General features: G+C 34.9%; 1 protein-coding gene across 4 annotated transcripts in view; it reads right to left on the bottom strand.

The window, feature by feature from the left end:
- CSMD3 (CUB and Sushi multiple domains 3) overlaps positions 1–21,290 on the bottom strand; it is a 1,195,693-nt gene that overhangs the window by 170,302 nt on the left and 1,004,101 nt on the right. For all 4 annotated transcript variants that reach the window (XM_004431279.3, XM_087447535.1, XM_004431280.3 and 1 more), the window contains 3 exons: positions 12,598–12,722; positions 5,378–5,474; positions 3,132–3,236 (listed from right to left, as the gene is read on the bottom strand). In XM_004431279.3, the coding sequence (XP_004431336.2) occupies positions 3,132–3,236; positions 5,378–5,474; positions 12,598–12,722 (327 nt within the window). The remainder of the gene's footprint in view (positions 1–3,131; positions 3,237–5,377; positions 5,475–12,597; positions 12,723–21,290) is intronic.

Below are 21,290 nucleotides of genomic sequence, written 5' to 3'. Positions count from 1 at the left end.
AAACGATGGTATCAAAAGAACACAATTTTCTAGTAACTAACTCCAAAGATATGGAGATTTGCAATTTATCCAGTAAAGAACTCAAAATAGCCGTTTTAAGGAAGCCCAATGAGCTACATGAAAACACAGAAAAATAATTCAATAAAATAAGGAAAACAATATACGATCAAAATGAGAGTTTAACAAAGAAATAGAAATCATAAAAAAGAATCAATCAGAAATTCTTGAGCTGAAGAATACAGTGCTTAAAACGAAAAATGCAATAGAGAGCTCAACAATAGAATGCGTCAAGCAGAAGAAAGAATCTGTGAATTAGAATACAGGACTTTGAAATTATCCAATCAGAGGAGAAAATAAGAAAAAGAATAAAAAGGGGCCGGCCCGGTGGTGCAAGCAGTTGGGTGCACGCGCTCCACTGCGGCGGCCCGGGGTTCGCCAGTTCGGATCCCAGGCACGCACTGCTAGGCAAGCCATGCTGTGGCGGTGTCACGTATAAAATGGAGGAAGATGGGCATGGATGTTAGCCCAGGGCCAGTCTTTCTCAGCAAAAAAGAGGAGGACTGGCAGATGTTAGCACAGGGCTGATCTCCTCACACATACACACACACAAAAGAATAAAAAGAGTGAAGAAAGCATACATGACCTATGGGATATAATCAAAAGAAATAATGTGAATTATTGGAGTCCCAGAAGGAGAAGAGAGAAAAAAGGGGGTATACAAAGCCTATTTAAGGAATAATGGCTGAGAACTTCCCAAATCTGGGGAGAGATTTGGACATCCAAGTTCATGAAAGTCATAGGTCCCCAAACAAACTCAACTTAAAAAGATCTTCTCCAACATGAATTATAATAAGATTGTCAAAAATCAAAGACAAATAGATAATTTAAAAAGCAGCAACAGAAAGGGAGCTTGTAACTTATAAGGGAACCTGCATAATGCTATCAGCAACTTTCTCAGGAGAAACCTTACAGAATAGGGCAGAGAGGGATGTTATATTCAAAGTTCTGAAATAATAAAACTATAAAATGGCCAAACAAGAAGGAAGAATGCTTTATACAGCAAAGTAATTCTTCAGAGGATTTCAGAGGAAGGAGAGATAAAGACACTCCCAGACATCTCAAACAAAAGCTGAGGGAGTTCATCATCTCTAGACCTGCTTTACCAAAAAATGCTAAAAGGAGGCTGTCACGTTGAAATGAAAGAACGCTAATTAGTAACATGAAAACATATAAAATATACAACACACTGGTAAAGGTAAGTATACATTCAAATTCAGAATTCTCTAATACTGCAATTTGGTGGTGTGGTAACCACTTAACTCTAGCACAAAAGTTTTAAATATAACTATAGCTACAATAATTTGTTAATAAACACAAAATATAAAAGAGGTAAATTGTGACATAAACTGTGACATAAGTTTTTTTATGTGATTGAAGTTGTTAGTGTAAAATAGACAGGTATATCTATAAGATGTTTTATGTAAGTCTCCTGGTAACCACAAAGCAAAAACTTCACTCACTTCAGCTTCAAAAACACACATAGGCTCACAGTGAAAGGATGAGAAAAGATATTCTATGCAAGTGGAAACCAAAAGAGAGCACAGATAGCTATGCTTATATCCAACAAAATAGACTTTTACTCAAAAGCTGTAACAAGAGATAAAGAAGGCCATTATATAATGATAAAGGGGTCAATAAGAGGATATAACAATCATAAATATATATGCACCTAACATCAGAACACCCAAATACATTAAGCAAATATTAACATCTCAATATATATCTCAATGAGCTGGGCAAAATAAAGCTTTTGCATCATATTCATAAAACAGGTTGGTTTGTAGTTTTATACTGAGACAAGTATGGCAACCTATGTTACACTCCACATAAAGCCAATGGAATAATTTTAGTAGCATTAGGATTACCTAGTCTTTAAAGGTTTGATAATATTTCTGTGTGAAGCCATTTGGACCTGGTATTTTTTTTCGGGGTGATTTTTAATAACTATATTCTATGTTGCTCCTATAAGAATTGGTCTATTTAGAATTTCTGTTCTACTAGTGTCAATTTTGGTAAATTTCATGATGCATTTTTGTTTGTTTCTCCTTATATTTATTGCTGATTTGCTTTAAGAATACTGCTGCTATGTTATTTGGTGCATAAATACTCAAAATTGGAGTTTTGATTATGATTTGTACTCCTTGCAGTAACTATAAAATGCTCTTATTTTTCTAAAAAAAAATTAGTGTTGGTGAGGATATGGAGAAACTGGAACCCTAAACAATACTGTTGGAAATGTGAAATGGTGTAGACACTATGGAAAACAGTATGAAGTTTTCTCAAAAAATTAAATATTATCTAGCAATCCTACTTCTGGGTATATTTTCAAAAGAATTGAAAGCAGAATCTCAAAGAGATATCCATACTCCCATGTTCACTGCAGCACTATTCACAATAGCCGAGATATGGAAATAACCTAAATGTCCACTGAGGGATGAATGGATAAAGGAAATATGATATATATATATATACATACAATGGAATATTATTCAGTCTTAAAAAAAGGAAGGAAATTCTGCCATATGAGACAACATGGAAAAACTTGGTGGACATTATGCTAAGTGAAATAAGCCAGACACAGAAGGACAAATACTACATGACACCACTTATATGAAGTATCTAAAATAGTCAAACTCATCGAAATGGAGAGTAGAATGTTGGTTTCCACAGGGTGGGGTAGAGAGAAATGGGGAATTGCTGTTCAACAAGTATGAAGTTTCAGTTATGCCAGATGAATAAGTTCTAGAGATCGGCTGCACAACATTGTGCCTGTAGTTAACACTACTATATTGTGCACTTAAAAAGTTTACTAAGAGGGTAGATCTCATGCTAAGTGTTTTTACAATAAAAAAAGAAAAAAATATACTTTTAAATTCTGATGAAAATCATTAAAACTTTATATATATAATTTTGTAACTGAATTAAAGAAATTTCAAAATCTTAAGAAAATAAGACTGGATGTTTTCTTTTGACAAAGTCCATTTAATTTCTATATTCAGAAAAGTAATATTTAAAAAATTAATATAAACTTATTCTTAACTTTCCTGAATATCACATAATATTATAGTTACCTGTGTATTCAAGGTGAAATCCTGCAGCAGAAACGCTGATGTCTGATTGAAAATTCAGATATAGATTATTAGATGTACTATTCAAAAGATGGGGTATTGTTGTTCCTGAAATGATAATTGAAAAGGCAAGTAAATGATCACATAATAAATACTACACTAAAACTAAGTTAATTGTTACTCAGCCAATAGATTATCACCGAAAATATGTATTAGTCAAGTGTTGTTTCAAGAGTTTTTTAATAAAAATATTTCTCTTTCATTTTACTATTCTGATCATCTCCAAGGAGATACACCTTTGAGATCAATTTAGATGCGCCCTAAAAATAGATAGGCGCAAAGAGAGCTGAGGAAAGTCAAAGCAGTAAATTTTACAGGTCACCTAAAATAAACGTTTTCAATTTCCTGTGGATTTCAATATTCCATGCAAGAGCTAATAATAAACTTAATTTTAAAGTTTGCATGTGATTTTTATGGTTTGGTAACTTAAGATTTTGTAAGGTTTCAGAGGATATATTCATTTATTGCTCTTTTTTATATTTTAAATATATCTATATATAGCTACATAGACATGTATATGTTCTTCTATACCAGGTCAAGTACCTTAATGTTTCTTATACTCTGACAGCTGGTAGTTAGCATTCAAGAAAATCCCAATTGTAAACTAGTGTTAGCTTTATCTCTCAGCAAATGCATATGAAAATACGAAATATCTGCTTGAACCAATTACTTCTTGACTATTTGACATTGAGTAATAGTTCAAGATCCTTAAGATCTCAACTCAAGCAGTTTCACATGACAGGCATAAAAATAACTGCTTCAATTATGTTTTAAGATAAAGTTCCGCAAGCATATGAGTTGATAGAGTTGTAAACATTTTTTTGTAAGTACCTAGTTACTTTACACAACTCTGTGGACCTTAACCATCGATTCTTCTACAAAAGAAATCAAGATGAATTCATTACAGAACACACTATTGCTTTTTTTCCGCTGAACTTGCTCTCTGTCCGTAGTGTCCTAACTAAATCACTGAAGACAGAAGTAAACAGAAACTCAAAGCTCACTCAACTGCCTTTAGGATCTTAGTGATTCGGAGCTCTGGCTCTGGAGTCACACCAGGTGGGTCCCAGTCTCATTCCAACATTAGCTGTACAACCTCAGGCAACTTAATCTCTCTTAGCTTCAATCATCTACCAGGACTGCCAGAGAGATCAAATGAGGAAGTGTACGACAAGCCTCACACAGAGCTGGCACTCAGTAATCAATAGCTGTTATTTATCACTTTTATCATCTTCATTGTTGTATTTATTATTAAGAACGTATTACACTTAATCTATTATAAACAAATATATACTCAAAATTTTATGAGATCTTTTTCCAAGAAAGGTTTCTATCTAAATCCATATCTACAATATTTTTTATGCCTAAACCAAATCACTCCTACTTTAGATATTTCTTCTTTCCTTTCCTGAATGGTGATGCTAAAAATTGATTATCATACTCCATTTAAAAATCTATGAAAAACTTAAAACCATTCAAACTTATTTCAGTAAATCTGAAACGTGTAAGTGAATAGTTTAGCTATGTTCATATTTCTAGAGTTAAAAAGTATAATTAAAATTAAAGTAAAACTTCATTTCACCTTTTATGTTGTGAAAGAAATGTTAGATTACTGTATAAACCACCTTTAAAAACCTTAACAATTTTTAAAACCTTCTGGTCTTGTTATATGTGTATATATTAATTTTATATAATTTTATTCATTTCATAAAAATAATTTTGTGTTCTCTTTATTCTCACTCAACAGTACCTGGTAGCATTTACCACGTTGTTTTGCAATCTCTATAATAATTTTAATAGCTGCATACATTGTATTGAGTGGATATACCGTAATTACTAAGCATTGTCTAATTTTTAACTATTATTGCTCATCCTTTTTTATTTTTTAAGGGAAAGGGAGACACGTACTATTCCTGAACCACTGCTCAGCTGAAAATATTGCCATTAACATAAAAGTATCAATAAATAATTTTACAAATACAGTAAGAACATAGTAAGGTTTTAAACAGCAATTTCATTACCTTTAAAGCCTTTCAAACTTCTAACCTTGTAATTTAGTTCATTGTATATAGTTTATAAAAAGCAAATTAAAACCAAGTCAGAGTTCTAAGGAGCTCTTTAAAAAAAAAGAGAGATTTTTGTATTCCTAATTATAATGTATTTTAATTAAGCTCAGCTCTCTTATTTACCTGAGTAACTTCCAAGTCTTGGAGCATTGTTGTCTCCCCCATCATAAAAGTCCAAAGAATCCCAATTATGTTCTGTAGCAAAGCTGACAACTTGCACCTGTAAAATAATAATTACCTCTAAGAACACATATTTCTAGCAAGATAAATATACTGTTGTCCACTTATCCCCCCTAGAAGAGAGAGCTCAAAGCCTGGACCATATATCATTGTGGCCCCTCATAGAAGGATTTTAACAGAACAGATCTTTGCCATTACGACATCGGCCTATATGAGCTGACTTTTATAAGAAAAGCCTATGGGGCACCTAGCAGTGTTCACTATGGCTATAAATTGAGGACGTCTGTCACCATCTCAGACCATTCTCTTTATTAAAAGCTTTGGGTTAATCTAATGTCACGGTGCCAGGAATCTGAATGCATGTTCCAAAAAATTGGATAACTTTTATGTTTTGGAGTGTTAGATTCTTGTCACTGATTGAGTTTTCTCATTTGCTTTAGCTGTTAGCAAATAAACAGATTTGTGGTCCACAAGCATATAGGACCTTATAATATACATTTTTTAGAAACTAGGTTTATCCTGGGTACATTTTATTTTTCCTTTATCTGCATAACTTTTGCTCAATTTCCTGTCTTTCTTTTATTTAAAAAAAATTTGAGTATTATTATCCCTTATACACATTTTTAATAGGTCTCAATATGGATGACCAAAAGTGATACTTTGTAACTGATCTGGGTACATCTTTTAAAGGTTATTTTTATGAATGGAGCGTAATAACCAAATCAATGTGAAGGTCCCTAAAGTTGATAAAGGAAATACTGGAGTATAATTCTCTCACCTCTGTTAAATTTTATTTAAAGAAAGAGGCATGTGTTACTTTGTTGCACTTCACTTGGCACAGCTTGCGCCTTTGCAAGAACCCACAGGCCCCTCACAATTGTGGATCTTATCTATTTTTCTCTTTGTTTATTACATATTTTATAGTTTTGGAGAAGGGAAAGGAATAACTTTATTAAAATAAATTTATTTTACTTAGGTAAATTCTGTTATAAATGTAAGCACTTTACTCATTCACTAAATAATTATCACAATTGCATTCATTAAAAATGTCTTATCCACAAAATAGTCCATCATCAGTCTTCCACTCAAGTGAATGCTGGTGTCTCTTTTCCAGGGGTGAGTGCCACATGGCAAGAGATACCCTGCCTGTGTGACAGGCATTATGCCCAATGGCAATGTTCCAGGACAGGAAGACCGGAATTAAAGCTGTATGATTGTAATATAACCACTACCTCCTTAGACAATGATCAATTCTCTCCTCATATCTGAATTTCCTTCCCCTCAATTCAGTGAAAGAAAAAGATCACATTCAGCTAAAAAAAAAATGTAAGGATTCACACAAGAGTTGACATTTGAGATAAACTAAATGTATTGAGAGGTTTTCCACAGAAAGAAATTATTGAGTTAGTAAAAATGCAGGGGAGGCAAGCCATGAGGTGGATTTAGTGAACCATCAGTAATCCAACTTAGCCACAGTGGAGGGTATTTACATAAGAAGAAATATGCAAGCAAAGTTAGAAAAGCAGAGAAAAGTTAGAAAGAGTAGAGCTTAGTGCATAAATACAAGAGACATTAGAGTTAGAATGCCTGGGTTTGAACTTCCTGGCTCCCTCTGCTCACTGGCATGTAACCCTAGAAGAGATGTTAATATCTCTATGCTTGTAATATAGGTATCTAATTCATAGATTTGTTGTAAAAATTAAATTAATTTCAGCTTAGAGTAGTGCCCAGTGTGCATTAAGGATTTAATGTATCTTAGCTAAGAGAGAGATTGAGATAGAGACTATAAAGACTGAACACCACCATAATAATTACACAATTGAGGAGTATTCCACTGAAGGTTCGAGAGGGGAGGGTAAAAGGAGCATAATCAGGACTGTGCTTTAAGCACAGTACTGCACTGGGTGAAGAAAACAAAAGTGAAAAGACAATTTTAATGTCTATTTCAGTAGCCCGTGTGAGAATCAATGAAAGACTAAAGTAGGTTCGAGGCAGAAATGGCAGAAATGGATACCCAGATGTCATGTGTGTTATAAAGAGATATTCAGATGTCACGTGTGTTGCTATAGGGGAAGTTACTGGATTTCACATGACTTGAATAGGAGAAGGAAGTGAGAGGCAAGATTTAAGAAAAATTTATCTTTTCTTCCTGAGTTATTGAGATTAGAGGGATGGTAAGAACAAAAATGTAGACATCTGCAGGAAAACCTATTACCTTAGTAGCAGGAAGAAAATGTGTTTAATTCTGGATACATATGTATAGCCCACTGAATAATGGCTCCCAAAGATATCAGGTCCTAATCTCTGGAGGCTGTAAATATTGCCTTATGTGGAAAAAGGTCTTTCAAATGTGATTAAACTAAGAATCTTGAGATAGAGAGATTATCCTGGATTATTCAAGTGGGCCCTAAATGTAATCATAAATGCTCTTATAAGAAAGATGCCAAGGGAGATTTGACAGAGACAGAAGAGAAGGCAATGTGACCATGGAGGCGGAAATCAGAGTGATATGGCCAGACACCAAGGATTGCTGGCAGCCACCAGAAGTTGGAAGAGGCAAAGAAAGGATTCTCTTCAAGAGCCTGGGCAGGGGAGAGAGTGGAGGATGGGAGCATAGCCTTGTCAGCACCTCAGTTTCGGCGCAGTAAAACTGACTTGGGAATTCTGGCCTCCAGTACTGTGAGAGAAGAAATTTCTGTTATTTTAAGCTATGAAATTCATGGTAATTTGTTACAGCAGCCACAGAAAACTATTACAATTTGCCATTAGGACTTTGGGCAAACTGTGAATGTAGTTTAGCATAATAAACACATACATGATGTAAGAGACTCAAGATTGAGAACCAATTATGAGAAAAAGCCAAATGAGACTCAAGGAAAAGATTTAAAAAGAAGTAGCTACTGACTCAGTGTTCAGAAAAACTCTTCGTTAGATGGAGTTGTCCATCATGGCAAGGGGATAGCTGTATGAGGTAAGGAATTTCCAATCATTAAAACCAGGTATCCCTCATACAGGCATTCAAATCCCACTTACTTTGTTTGGAAGATTATATTAACTCATGATCATCATTTTATAAATTGATGCAATTAAGTAACCAACAGTTTTTTTCCCTATGATTCATCACATAAAGATTACTCTTTGCTTTATAACTTTGTTAATGTTGAATATAACCCTTTGGAATTCTCCCTGCAACTTACTTTGCTAAAAGAAACAGGCAAACAAATGAATACATTCCTCCCTGCAAACTTCTCATGTAATAATAATAATGTGAAAAACTGATCTATTTGCCGAGGTTATTTCCAAAGAATGCTCAATCATTCTATATTATTTGTAACTTTTATAGCATTCCAAATGTTTCTTCTTCCCTTCTTTCTACCAATAGTTATCCCATTTCATCTCACATATGATTTATTGGATATTCATATAATTCTTTATTCACACACATATTCAGCCCAACAGAGTAAAATAAAATAAGCATTGCTTTAAACCTGGTATACTAGCCATGGAGCTTTTAGGTGAAGTTAGCGAAATTTCAAATATAAGTCATATATTACATACGTATGTGTGTGTTATAGAATTTCCTATGATTTAGTGATATGTCTAAAATTAGCATACATATAAGAGGTTAATTAGAAAAAAGTGCTTGTAGTTCTTTAGTGTATTTAAAATTAAAAGCCCAATATGCTTCACAATCTATATTTTGATAAATGCTCTGCTAAACTGAAATTCTGTTTTCTAAAGTACAATCATTAAACAAAATACTTCCTCAGTGAAAGATTTTATGGTGTCACTGATATAAGTGTCCAGTTTTGAATAGTGTTGGCTAGTACAAGTGATATACAACATACATCTTCTGAGATGTCTTCTTAGTTCATCATGCTGTGTTAACTCCTTAAAATCCAGTCATGCGCCGCATAATGATGCTTCAGTCAGCAATGAACCACAAATACAACGATGGTTGCATAAGATTAGTACCATATAGTTTAGGTACGTAGTAGGCTATACCATCTAGGTTTGTGTAAATACACTCTTGTGATGTTCGCATAACAACAAAATCACTTAACGATGTATTTCTCAGAACATATCCCTGTCGTTAAGTGATGCATGACTAGACCAAAACTTCACTGCTAGTGGAGGTATTCAGTGATTCATTTAAAAAATATTTACTGAGCATATACTGCCAGGCACTGTGCTAGCTGCAGGAACAGACGTAGTTACTGCCCTCATGAGCTTACAGATAATTAAGTAATAACAGTAAAATGTGATGGGTGTTATCATAATGAAATTACAGGGATCTATGAGAACACATAACACGGGGACTTAACCTTGTCTCAAGTTCATGGAAGGTCTTCCACAAGAACTGTTTTTAAGTTGAGACAAAGATGAGTAAGAATAAGCCAAATAAAGGGAGACCATGGAGAGTGTTGCAGGCAGAGGGAACATGTACAAAGGCCCAGAGGCAAGAGAGAGCTAGGCTTTTATAAAGAACTAAACTAGTGTGAATAAAAGAGGCAAGAAATGAGGACAAAGCACAAAAACATAATTAACTGTGTCAGGGAGTTAAGGATATAGGGGAAAAATGAGGTATCGTAAGCAGGAAAGTGATAGTATTAGATTTTTATTTTTAGAAGTTTACTCTCTTTGCCTTAAGAGGCAGAGAGGATTGGAGGAGAATAAGATCCTGGGACAGGAATGATGACCACCTAATCCTGAGTCATAAAAATGTAGATGGAGAGAAATAGACTTATTTGAGAGATTTGTGAAAGACAGACCTGACATATTTTGTGGTTCAGAGTAGACGAGAAAGAAAAACCATCAAGATTTCTGGCTTGTGCGACTGAACGAATGAGCTCATTCTGAGACAGAGCATACTGGGGAAGATCCAAAATTTTGCGAAAAAATCACGAAGTGGGTTTTTAACAGATTGGATTTGAGATGTCAGCAAGAAGTTTAGATGGATATAGGGCACACAGCTTAGGTGAAAGGGCTGGATTAGATATTTAGGTTTAGAAATCATCATCTGTTCAGTCATTTATCTAGAAAGCATGGTTGCTGGTCATCTATTATGATTTAGGTCCTGGGCATCATCAGCACCAAATGGTAGCCGAAGCCATGGAAGTTGACAAGGCGGCAGAGAGAATGGTGTAAGGTGAAGTGAAGAAAGGCCACAGAATCTTGCGAACACCATGAGTTGAAGAGGCAGAGGAGACCGTGTTCCTAGATGTACAGGCAGAAGCCACAGATGTAGAATAGGAAAGAGAACAAAGTCTAAGAGAATATTAGTGCCATAGAACTAAGGATGGAAAACACGTTTTAAGAGTGAGGGGAGAATGGGCAGGACAGAATGTTACTGACAGAATAAGCAGGATGAGCAACACGATGGATTTAATGACTATGAGTCCTCAGTGATCGCTAAGAGAGTGAATGCTAAAGTTACATTACAGGGGGTCAAAAACAGAGGATGAGAATTAGAGGGAAAATACCAGGGTTTTTATTATTTTAAGATGAGATGGAAATGGACAAGCTGATGTCAATATATAGATGCTCTAGGATAACCTTCATAAACTTATAACCACATGAGATAGCAATTGTTCTCTGAAGATTCCAAAGGTATCGTCTCATTTCAGACCTCTGTACAACCTGGAACCTGGACAATCCTAAAATCCTTGTTAATTCCTCCGATAATAAGATATGATTAATTGGTTGTCTCCAAATTTTACAAGATGGCCATAAAATGATAGTCCAGCTAGCCAGAATGTAAGAATAGATCTATAGATCCACAGTCTTTTGATTTTTAATATCCTTAAAACACTGAAAATGTATGTTTCATGTTTTATCATTGGTTGACTGACCTATTTTACTCCTGGCACCAGTCGAGTAATTTTGTGAATTTTTTGAAAAATTATAAAGATAAACTCAAAAAGCGGTTTTTTGTTTTTTTTTTTACTGAAAATTATACTTCTATCTAATGTCAGTTTTTGTTTTTGTTTTTGCAGAGGAAGGTTTGCTCTGAGCTAACATCTGTTGCCAATCTTCCTCTTTTTTATTTTATGTGAGCTGCTACCACAGCATGGCCACTGACAGACGAGTGGTGTGGTCCCATGTCCGGGAACTGAACCCAGGCCGCTGAAGTGGAGCATACCAAACTTTAACCACTAGGCCATCGGGGCTAGCCTCTAATTTCAGTTTTAGTGAATGATGTCTTGGCTACTGTTTCCATAACTGACATGTATCTCAAGTTTCTAAAGGAAAATCTTATGACTCAATTGGAGAAGTAATCAGGTTATTTTTATGAAACATAGACTACGTAACATTTTGTGAAGCATAATTACCTTCCATAGAATATACACTGGCTCAGAGTAAAATACTATCAGTTTATCCAGAAATGTCCTTGTAAAACAGAATAACTGGTCAAATTGCTCCCCTAAAAATGGTCACAATTGAAATAATATGGTAGACTGTTTACAGAATAGCATCCCTCTTCCTTACTAATAGAGAACTTGTTTTGTTCAATTAAATGAGAACTGTGTACATCAGAGGAGGATGAACCCTTTGCTTGATCCAGGTACTTAATATTGATTTGTTTGACTCAAATCATAGTAAATCTTTTGCCATTGCCCAGTGTATGGCTTAGGAATGGATATACTGCAAACTTAGTTAATAGGACAGGAGGGAAAGTCTGCTGGAAGGTTTCTTGACAAGTTCTCTTAATTATCGTAAAGGTTCCTAAGATAGAGACATTCCATTTTGGCTATTGGCCATTGCCATATAAGGCTGTTATGCCCTAAAGCTTTTGCAGCCATCTCAACGTGAAAAAGGAATCCCAAGAACTAAGCCAACACACTAAGAATGGCAGAGCAAAACGTTAGGAAAAACCCGGGTCAGGAATCACACAACTGACCCTCTGAAATAAACAGCCCTTGAATCATGTTACCCCAATATTCCATGTTATGTGGAGCAACACATTTTTCTTATTGCTTATGCCATCTTGAATTGGCTTTCTGTTACTTGCAGGTAAAAAAATTAATGTGTCTTTCTATTAAATTCAACCACGTCAGTCAAAAGCACTGGCTAAACTTTTAGAAATAACTTGCATCCTGTCATCGCTGAAAAGATTAACTTCAAACATACAATGAAAAGAAGAAAAATTTAAATATCTTTACTTGAATGCCAGCTCCCTCAGGCACTGTGATCTTCCATACACAATTCAGATTGTTGTCATAAGGCTCAGGGTATCCAGGAGACAAAATAGTCCCTTTGCGCTTAGTTAAAATTCCACCACAGGGCACTAAAAGTAAAGCAATCCAAGAGAGAGAGTTAATTCTAATGCAAAGGATTAAAATAAGAGAAAAGATCAGAGATAACATCTTAGACAGATACTAGACTTGCAAACACAAGCAAATCATGCTATTTTTTAAAAGTCATAAAAACAAAGAAAATTGTCTTCCTATACCATTGTTTTTATGGTGCCTATGGTACCTATGGTACCCATACCATTATTTTAAAAATAATTAGACAACATTAATGGATAACCCTACAATGGCATATCTAAAATCATACTATAATTAATTCAATAATAGCATATCATTTGTATTATATGACTAAAAAAGTGCATTGACAAATTTGCATTCAAAATTGCTCACATTGGGGCCGGCCCCGTGGCTTAGTGGTTAAGTGCGCGCGCTCCGCTGCTGGCGGCCCGGGGTTCAGATCCCGGGCGCACACCAACGCACCGCTTATCCGGCCATGCTGAGGCCGCATCCCACATACAGCAACTAGAAGGATGTGCAGCTATAACATACAACTATCTACTGGGGCTTTGGGGGCAAAAAAGTTAAAAAAAAAAAACTTCTTAAAAAAAAAAATTTGCTCATATCTAAATATAGAATTTTTTGAAGAATTGTTTTATATTTGTTACTTTTCTCTTTACCCATCCTTTGAGGAATAATAGAATCCTTTGAGGAGTAATGATAATGATGCTAACAATTATGTTATGATGATAACATTTATATAGAGCCTATTTGCCAGGCACACTTCTAAGTTCTTTACATATTTTAACCCACAAAGCCTCCCAACAATCCAATAAGATATGAATAAGTATACTCCTCATTTTACAGCTGAGGAAATGGAGTCACTAAGAGATTAAATAACTTGCCCAAGATCACATAGCTAGTAAGAGATGGAGATGGGATTTGAATACAGTAGTTTGGCTCCAGAGTCCATGTTCTTCAGTGGAAGAAAAATACTCAATATGGTGCCAGTTTGGTTATTGCCAAAACAACTACTATAAGAAAGAATGTATGTAGACCTGCTCTGAAGTCACTAAAGGCTTCTATCAATTTTAAAAGGTACTAATCTTAAATTCTCATACCACTAATAGTACCAGCTTGGTTCTGGGCATGACCTAACTTAACAATTTTAAATACTGTGTGATGTTGGACCCGTTCCTTAAACACTCTGATACTCAGATACCTTGTCTGTGAAAGGGTAATGCAATTGTCTCCAAAGGGCTTTTGTGAAAAATACATAGATAGGATAATGTACATAAAGAAGCTGGCACATTGCTTGGAACACAGTAAGAAGTCAATAAAATTGTATTTCTTTTTGCTGCAACTATTGTTATTTTAGGCGCCAGTGGCACTATGATCCTTGGGCATTTGTCCTAGTGTGGCTATAACAGTGAGATATAAGGATATATCATTTGTAATAATAATTTTTAAAAAGTTTATAATACAGTTTTTTACTACTTCCAAAACCAAATGCAAAAACCTAGGGCAATTTAGAGAAAATCACTTTGCTGTATTTTCTTATACATCTATGTTATTGGGTTATATATAAATTCAGGTTTAAATCGGTCAGCAAGAATTTAGTTCCTATAAAGAAAACCAACAGTTTTGCGTGATTTGAGAATGGCATGCCAGGAGCGCAAAAAGAATTGTAAAATAGATATTCACCCCAAAAATAGGAGGGAAAAAAGTGATTGATGAGTGCTGACCCTGAGATGAAAGAAAATACTTTACAAATGCTCTTCCTCTCCGTCTTCACGTCACCAGTCTACCTCACTCTCATTTTTTTTCTAGGTTGCTACATTAATCACATCAACAGACCTCCGCTATGGCTGGTATACTTTCCATGTAACGTAGCCTCCACATTACTGTTAAAACTATCTTTTTAAAATTAAAGTTTGACCATGTTACCTCACTGCTGAAAGTCCTTCAAAAATCTCCCCTTTGCCTTAATTCTGCAGATGAATATAGTTAATTGTGTTAGTCTCTAAAAACATCTCCAGGCTTATATGCACCCATAATTTCCCAATACTTCATCATCCCAATCCCCTATCCCAGTCCAGCCTACTAAACTATATACTCTCTTAATGCTGTGACTTGGTACGACCTACTCTCACCTAGCTAACACCTACCATCCGTGGACATTCAATCTATCTCTTTAACTCTTTAGCTATCTCTTTAACTCTTTGCTGACTCCATTGTGTGTTAAGTGACCCATAGTTTCCCATAGCACCATGTGCTTTCTTGTACAGCTCTATCCTCGTATAGCTCACATTGTTTTCATTTTTTTTTAATTGAAGTATAATTGACATACAATATTATATTAGTTTCAGGTGTACATCATAGTAATTTGATATTTTTATACATTATGAAATGATCATCATGATAAGTCTAGTTACCATATGTCACCATACAAAGTAATTACAATATTATTGACCATATTCTCTATGCTGTACACTACATCCCCATGACATTTATTTTATAACTTCAAGTTTGTACCTCTTAATCTCCTTCACTTATTTCGCCCACCTCCAACCCCCTGGCCTCTGGCCATCACCAATTTGTTTTCCGTATCTATGAGTCTGTTTCTGTTTTGCTTTGTTTGTTTTCTTTTTATATTTTCATCGCTTCCAACAGACTGGAGTCTGAGAAGATGAGGTAATCAACTTTTTGTCTGGAACTCTGCTTGCTGTGGTGCCAAGATTCTAACTCTTTTACCCTTTGCATTCTAGGATTTCCTTCCATGCTGCTGCAATGACAAGCTATCCCCTCTTCCTCATTTCCATTCTCTCCTCCATCCACTCCATCAGGCTTTTGTCCACTCCACTCTATTGAAATGACTATGTCAAAGTCACCAGAATATTCTTGTTGTGATGTGATATTCAATTCTTAATTTGTATTTTACTCAGTCTATGAGTAATTATCTCCCACCTTGAGCCTTTCTTTCCTTGGCCATCAGGACACCACACTCTCCTGCCTTTCTTCAATACTACTGGTTACACTCACAATTTTTTTTTGTAGCTTATCCTCCTCTTTCTGATCTTTTAAATGTTGTAACACTTTATGACTTGATCCTAAGCCATCGTCTCTTCTCTTCCTAACCACCACCCCTCAGTGATGGCATCAATTTTCATGTTATCTACATACTATGACTACTCAATGTTTATCTCTAGTTTATCTCTAGCCATGACTTCTGTCCAGAGTTTTGCAATAAAATGTCTCATAAGTATCTCAAAATTAACATGTCCAAAACAATTATTTTGAAATTCTCCCCCACGCTATTCCCTTTCTCAACAAATGTCACCACCATTCACCCAGGTCTTAGGCCAAAAATCTAGGACTCACCCCAATTTCTCTGTCTTACATTGGATTTCACATTTACATCTACATTCAGTCTATCAGTAAACTTCATCAGCTCTATCTTAAAACTATATCCCAAAGCTTACCAATTCTCATCATTGATCATGACCTTCCTGTCTAAATCACCATTACCTTTCCTTTCCATCATTGCAATAGGCTTCTACTCATTCTTACTGCTTCTACTCCACCCCTCCTTACACTTGCCACAGTGATTTTTCAGAAACTAAGATCATATCACTCACTAGCTCAATGAATTCCCACACTACTAAGAGAAGATTCAAACTCTCCACAGCCTTTTAGGCTCCATATGACTTGGCCTCTGCTCTGCCTCTCCAAAGTCTTCTCCTATCGCTCTAGCCGACACTGACTGTGTTCCAGACACCTGGTATTCTTACTGTGGCTTGGACATGTCAAATCTCTCTCCCCCTCACAGTCTATCCACTTGCTCGCCTCCCAAACTTTGATATAACCCCCTCAATTCATTTCATTTGGGTGTAAAACAGCAGCATGCCCTGGATGTCTTCCTCTAGCCTTCAGCCTCTGCTTTACTTTTCCCCATAGCATTTACCACTATCTGAAAGATGAGAATATATTTAGTGATGTGTTCTATCTCCCTCCAGTAAAATGTAAACTCCACAAGAGCAATGATCTTATCTTCTTATTCAAAGCTATGTTGCCAGTGCCCAGAATAGTGCCTGACACTTAGTAAGCACTCAGTAAATGCTTATTGAATAAACTGTTGAATGACTGATTGTATATCTGTGTATATCTTGTGGTTACAAGTTACCTCTTTACCATTCCTGCATCATTCCTTTCTCTTAGTATTTTCCTAAACAAGCCATATTTGTTTAATTCTACTTCAATCACTCTTATTTTTTTTCAACAAAATATACTATAAAAGTATTCCCAGACATGCATTACCACATATATAATGTTTTACAGTGTTTCACTTCCCATATAAATTATTTAACCTAACATTTGTTTCCTATTTTAAAAAAGATATATTATAAATTTCCCTTCTAATCAGTATTACACAATGTAACATATGGATTAAGAGAACAGCTTTAAGAATCAAGTGCCTGGGTTCAAATCCTAATTCTGCTTTGGTCTCTAAACCATAGAGGTTTTACTATCTATAAAAGAGAAATAATAATCTTATCTACCTCCTGGTGTTGGTGTTACTGTTAAATGAGATAATGCTTAATAGTGCTTCATACAAATGCTAATTAATTGCTCTTCATTATTATATTTAATAACTTTTTCATGGATGAATGGATGGATGAATAGATGAATCAATGAATGAGAGTTCAGATCCTGTATATATTTCTTCATCTATTTCTTCCCCACTCTAAGAAAAGATGACATAGACAGGCATTGCTTTGGAGCCAATACAAGCAAAAGTATTTCTTTCTGAGTCCCTAAAGGACTTGGAGAAAACAAACCCAGACAGGGGTAATGGGATAAGCAGCTAATTAAAGACTTTTTGCCTAAGGGGAATAAGAGGCAGGTTCAGGGGCTTTTCAAAGGAGACCACCCACTAACAGAAGTACTTATGCCTAAGGCTATACATTGTCAGAGCTATTAATAGCCGCAGGGGGTTATTTGAATCACAGAGTCTGAGAGGGAGAAGAGCTTGGGGTTTTACGAGATGAAAATTTTAAGAAGTTGTCAAGTGTAACAAGGCCAAATTTGGAAAATGAAAACTCAGTCTTCAGCATAATTTTAGTTTTACATTTATTCCAAGTCCAATGTTTTTATCAAAATATTATTGTACTTTACTGTAATTTACCTAAGAATGGGTTGATACAACAGATTTGAACAAGATTATTAAATATTATTTACGTCCTGATTATTTAAATTTTTGGATCCCCTAACTTGATATTTGATCATTTTAACTACGAGCACCTAAAAGCACAACTCACATATCATGTCTAATGGGGCTACTTTCCAGTCAACAATTTAATTTCAGCATGTCAGTTTTTGCAAAATTACTGAACATTTTATTGTGTTTTACTACTACAGAAAATAAATGAAAGTGTTGACAGCAGTAAACAATACAATTGAGATAGAAATCATTAAGAAGGTAGAAAGCTGTCTTCTTTTGGTTTCAATTGGATGCTCACTTGGCTTAAGCTGTTAACTGAGCATTCACTGCAGGGTGAAGGCAGAGAAAATAAAATCCTGTAAATAGATTGTCAAAGATTATAACTAAACAGTAAAGTATAAATAATTTATTCTCTCTCAGAATAAAATTACCCATTTAATATGTAAATCTATTGTTTGTGTTTTACCTATATATCTTTCCTACAGATTCTCAGAGAAGTCTGAAACTTCAGATGGCTTGTAAAGGCGCAAGCAAACAAAGGAAGCAAGAGCATCACCATGTGGTTAAAGACTGAAATTGAAAACGCATGGGTCCTGGACTTGGGAAGTTGGCCAAGGTGTTCGACTTCTACAAAAATTGAGGAAATTATCACAGTTATTTGCTAAAATCCATTCACTGAACAAATTTTTACTGAGTACGAATTATGTGCCAGGTCCTCTTTTGGTTGAGCATAAAAACAAACAGGGAAGAGGAGGGCAAAAAGAATAAGAAATTTAAAAAAAAAATTATATATAATATGGTGGGTGGTTGCTTAAAAGAAAAGTAGGGTAAGGGTGTAGAGAACAAATACAGGATCGGTGGCAGAAAATTATTTTATATAGGATGCCAAAGAAGATAATCAAGTGGAGACTTGAATGAAGCAATACAGTAAGTCCAAAAGATATCTCAGGGATGCGTAATCCAAACAGAAGGAATAGAAAGTTCAAAGGCCTTGAGGCAGTTAACATTTTATCCAGGTAACAGATACTGGAAATGAGCACAAATTGAAGATAATGCTTTGATATCAACCTGAGATAACTCTGCACTTGACTCTCATATTTGAATTTTTAAGACATCAAGACTTTTCTTTTTTTGAATATTTTAAAACACAATCATTTTTATTCAGAACATTTTGAAGCTAAAAATATTTGTAGTTAAAAATAGAAATGCAACGTATATTTTCATTTATGTAAAGATTAGCAGTAGGACCAAATGGTAAAACCTAAACTGAGCTATCATCCGTGTCATTTAGAATCATCACCTTTCTCTTTCTTGTCTCACACAGATCCCATATGTCTTTCTGTTACATATTCACTTTTCTAGATTTACACCTGTTCTACAAGGTATACACTATTTTTTAAATGGTATAAAGTAATATGTCCTTTTCTTTCTTGGCAGGAAAGAGAAGTCATCTGATACAATTTTCTGTCTCTAGTTATGTACTTTCAAACTAATGCAAAATAAAAGGTAGTCTGTTCTATCTTTAAGGACTCTCCATAGATGCAGTGACAAGTTTCTCAAAAAGCCCAGGGACCTACAGATAAATGGGTTTTGACAGGAAGATTGTAATGGTTCCTGGGTACCTCATCTTTTGCCCTTAAAGTAGAAAGTGAGGCTGAATCCATTCAGGCTGAGGACACTACACTAGCATGTACTCTTGAAGCTGAATGTCAGCCATGGACAGGGCACGGTCTGAAAGTCTTTCACAGGCTTTAGTGGCCCATAGGAGCTCCTGTCCTCGCTAAGATAAATCCATTACCCAATGGCATGACCTTCCTTTATTTACATGGATTTCTATTTCTGATGGCAAAAACACTGGGAGTAACCAACTGACACATCTGACATATGAAAAACCTTTGTAATAATCATGTAGAATAGAGGCTTTTGCTTTAAACAAAAATGGCTTATGTTTATAGTTCAGAGTTCTTATTCTCTACTCTCCATCTCATAAAATATTCTCTTTTTTTCCTCTCATTTCCCTTTTTCTCTTCCTAAAATGTTCTTTCATTTTTCTTTTTTTCACCTTTTTTTAATGTCAGCTCATTTCTCCTGTTTATCTCTTTCCTTTTTCTAACCTTGTCTCATCTTTATATCTTCATGGACAAAGAAAATTTCTTTGGATAATGTAACGTTTGAATTTTTCAGGGTCAGAAGAAAACGCAGAGTGCAAACCTTGGTTAAATACATTTTTTCAAGGCCAATTAGAATTGTAATAATCGTTTTAATTTTAACTTTACTTTCATTTTGTATCCTTGCAAACAATGAAAACAAACCAAATGAAGAATATATGTCTATTGTTTTAAGTCTCCCTTCTTTAACCCTTTGTCCTTAACGGATAATGCATCAATTGTCCATCAATGCCTCAATTGATAGAAAGAAATTTCACAGTCCCCCAAACAGCATATTCTAATAAATAATTGCTATTATTCTCAAGGAAATTGTCATTATACTTCCTAAAGCCTTTCTTAAAAATTTTAAGTGCAAAGAAAAATCTTGAATTCAAGAAACCCTAAATCAGAACTGAAAAGAATGACAGGAGTTCATGCTTTTAGCCTTTTCCAAGATGCAAAAATCTTCTGTGGAAGATAATTTTTACATATAATAACTTTAAAGTGTTATTAAAACAACATATTAACAAAGGAAAATCAATAGTATCAAACCCTTTCTCAGCACTGCATGCAGGTTCTGTATTCTAGAAACAATTTTTAGAATTGAAGTCTTCTCCCCTGATTCTATGGTGGCGGATTTGGCAACAACAAAAGCAGCTTAATTTTTGAATATTTACTAGGTTCCAAGAACTATGCCAAGGGTTTAAATCATTTAATAGCCACAATAAACCTATGAAGATGTTCTCTTATTTTCCTGTTTTATTGATACGGAAATTGAGAATCAGAGATTATGCAAATTTTCTAGGATCATGTAGTAACTCACCACAATTCAGTGTTAAGATCAAAGCCCAAGACTATTACCCAAGACTCAACTAACCCTTATGCTGAGAACCTACTACAATTCCCAGCTGTGAAGAGTTTATTCAGTTTTACATGATTCTTTATAACTTTTCCCCATTAATTAGGACATTAACATGACAAATATACAAACAAAACCTTTAAGGAGTAATTCATAGATTTACACATCCAGTGTTTTGCATACGTAGGTTCTTGGGACACTCTAGAGGAATAGATGGATTTTTTCAATGATATTTAAAGATGAATGGGCTCGTTTATGAGTTTCCATATGTCATCATATCACTGTATTTTTATAATAGATGATTATCTTGAAGGAATTTTCATCATACATATGAAACTAAATGAAGACAACTACTTATCTAGTTACCCTCTATTATGTG

This window comes from Ceratotherium simum, chromosome 23, assembly GCF_057802395.1.
Source record: "Ceratotherium simum simum isolate JZ-2026a chromosome 23, ASM5780239v1, whole genome shotgun sequence".
Taxonomy (NCBI): domain Eukaryota; kingdom Metazoa; phylum Chordata; class Mammalia; order Perissodactyla; family Rhinocerotidae; genus Ceratotherium; species Ceratotherium simum.
Note: the sequence above shows the minus strand (reverse complement) of the source record. Positions and strands in the feature narration are given on the sequence as shown.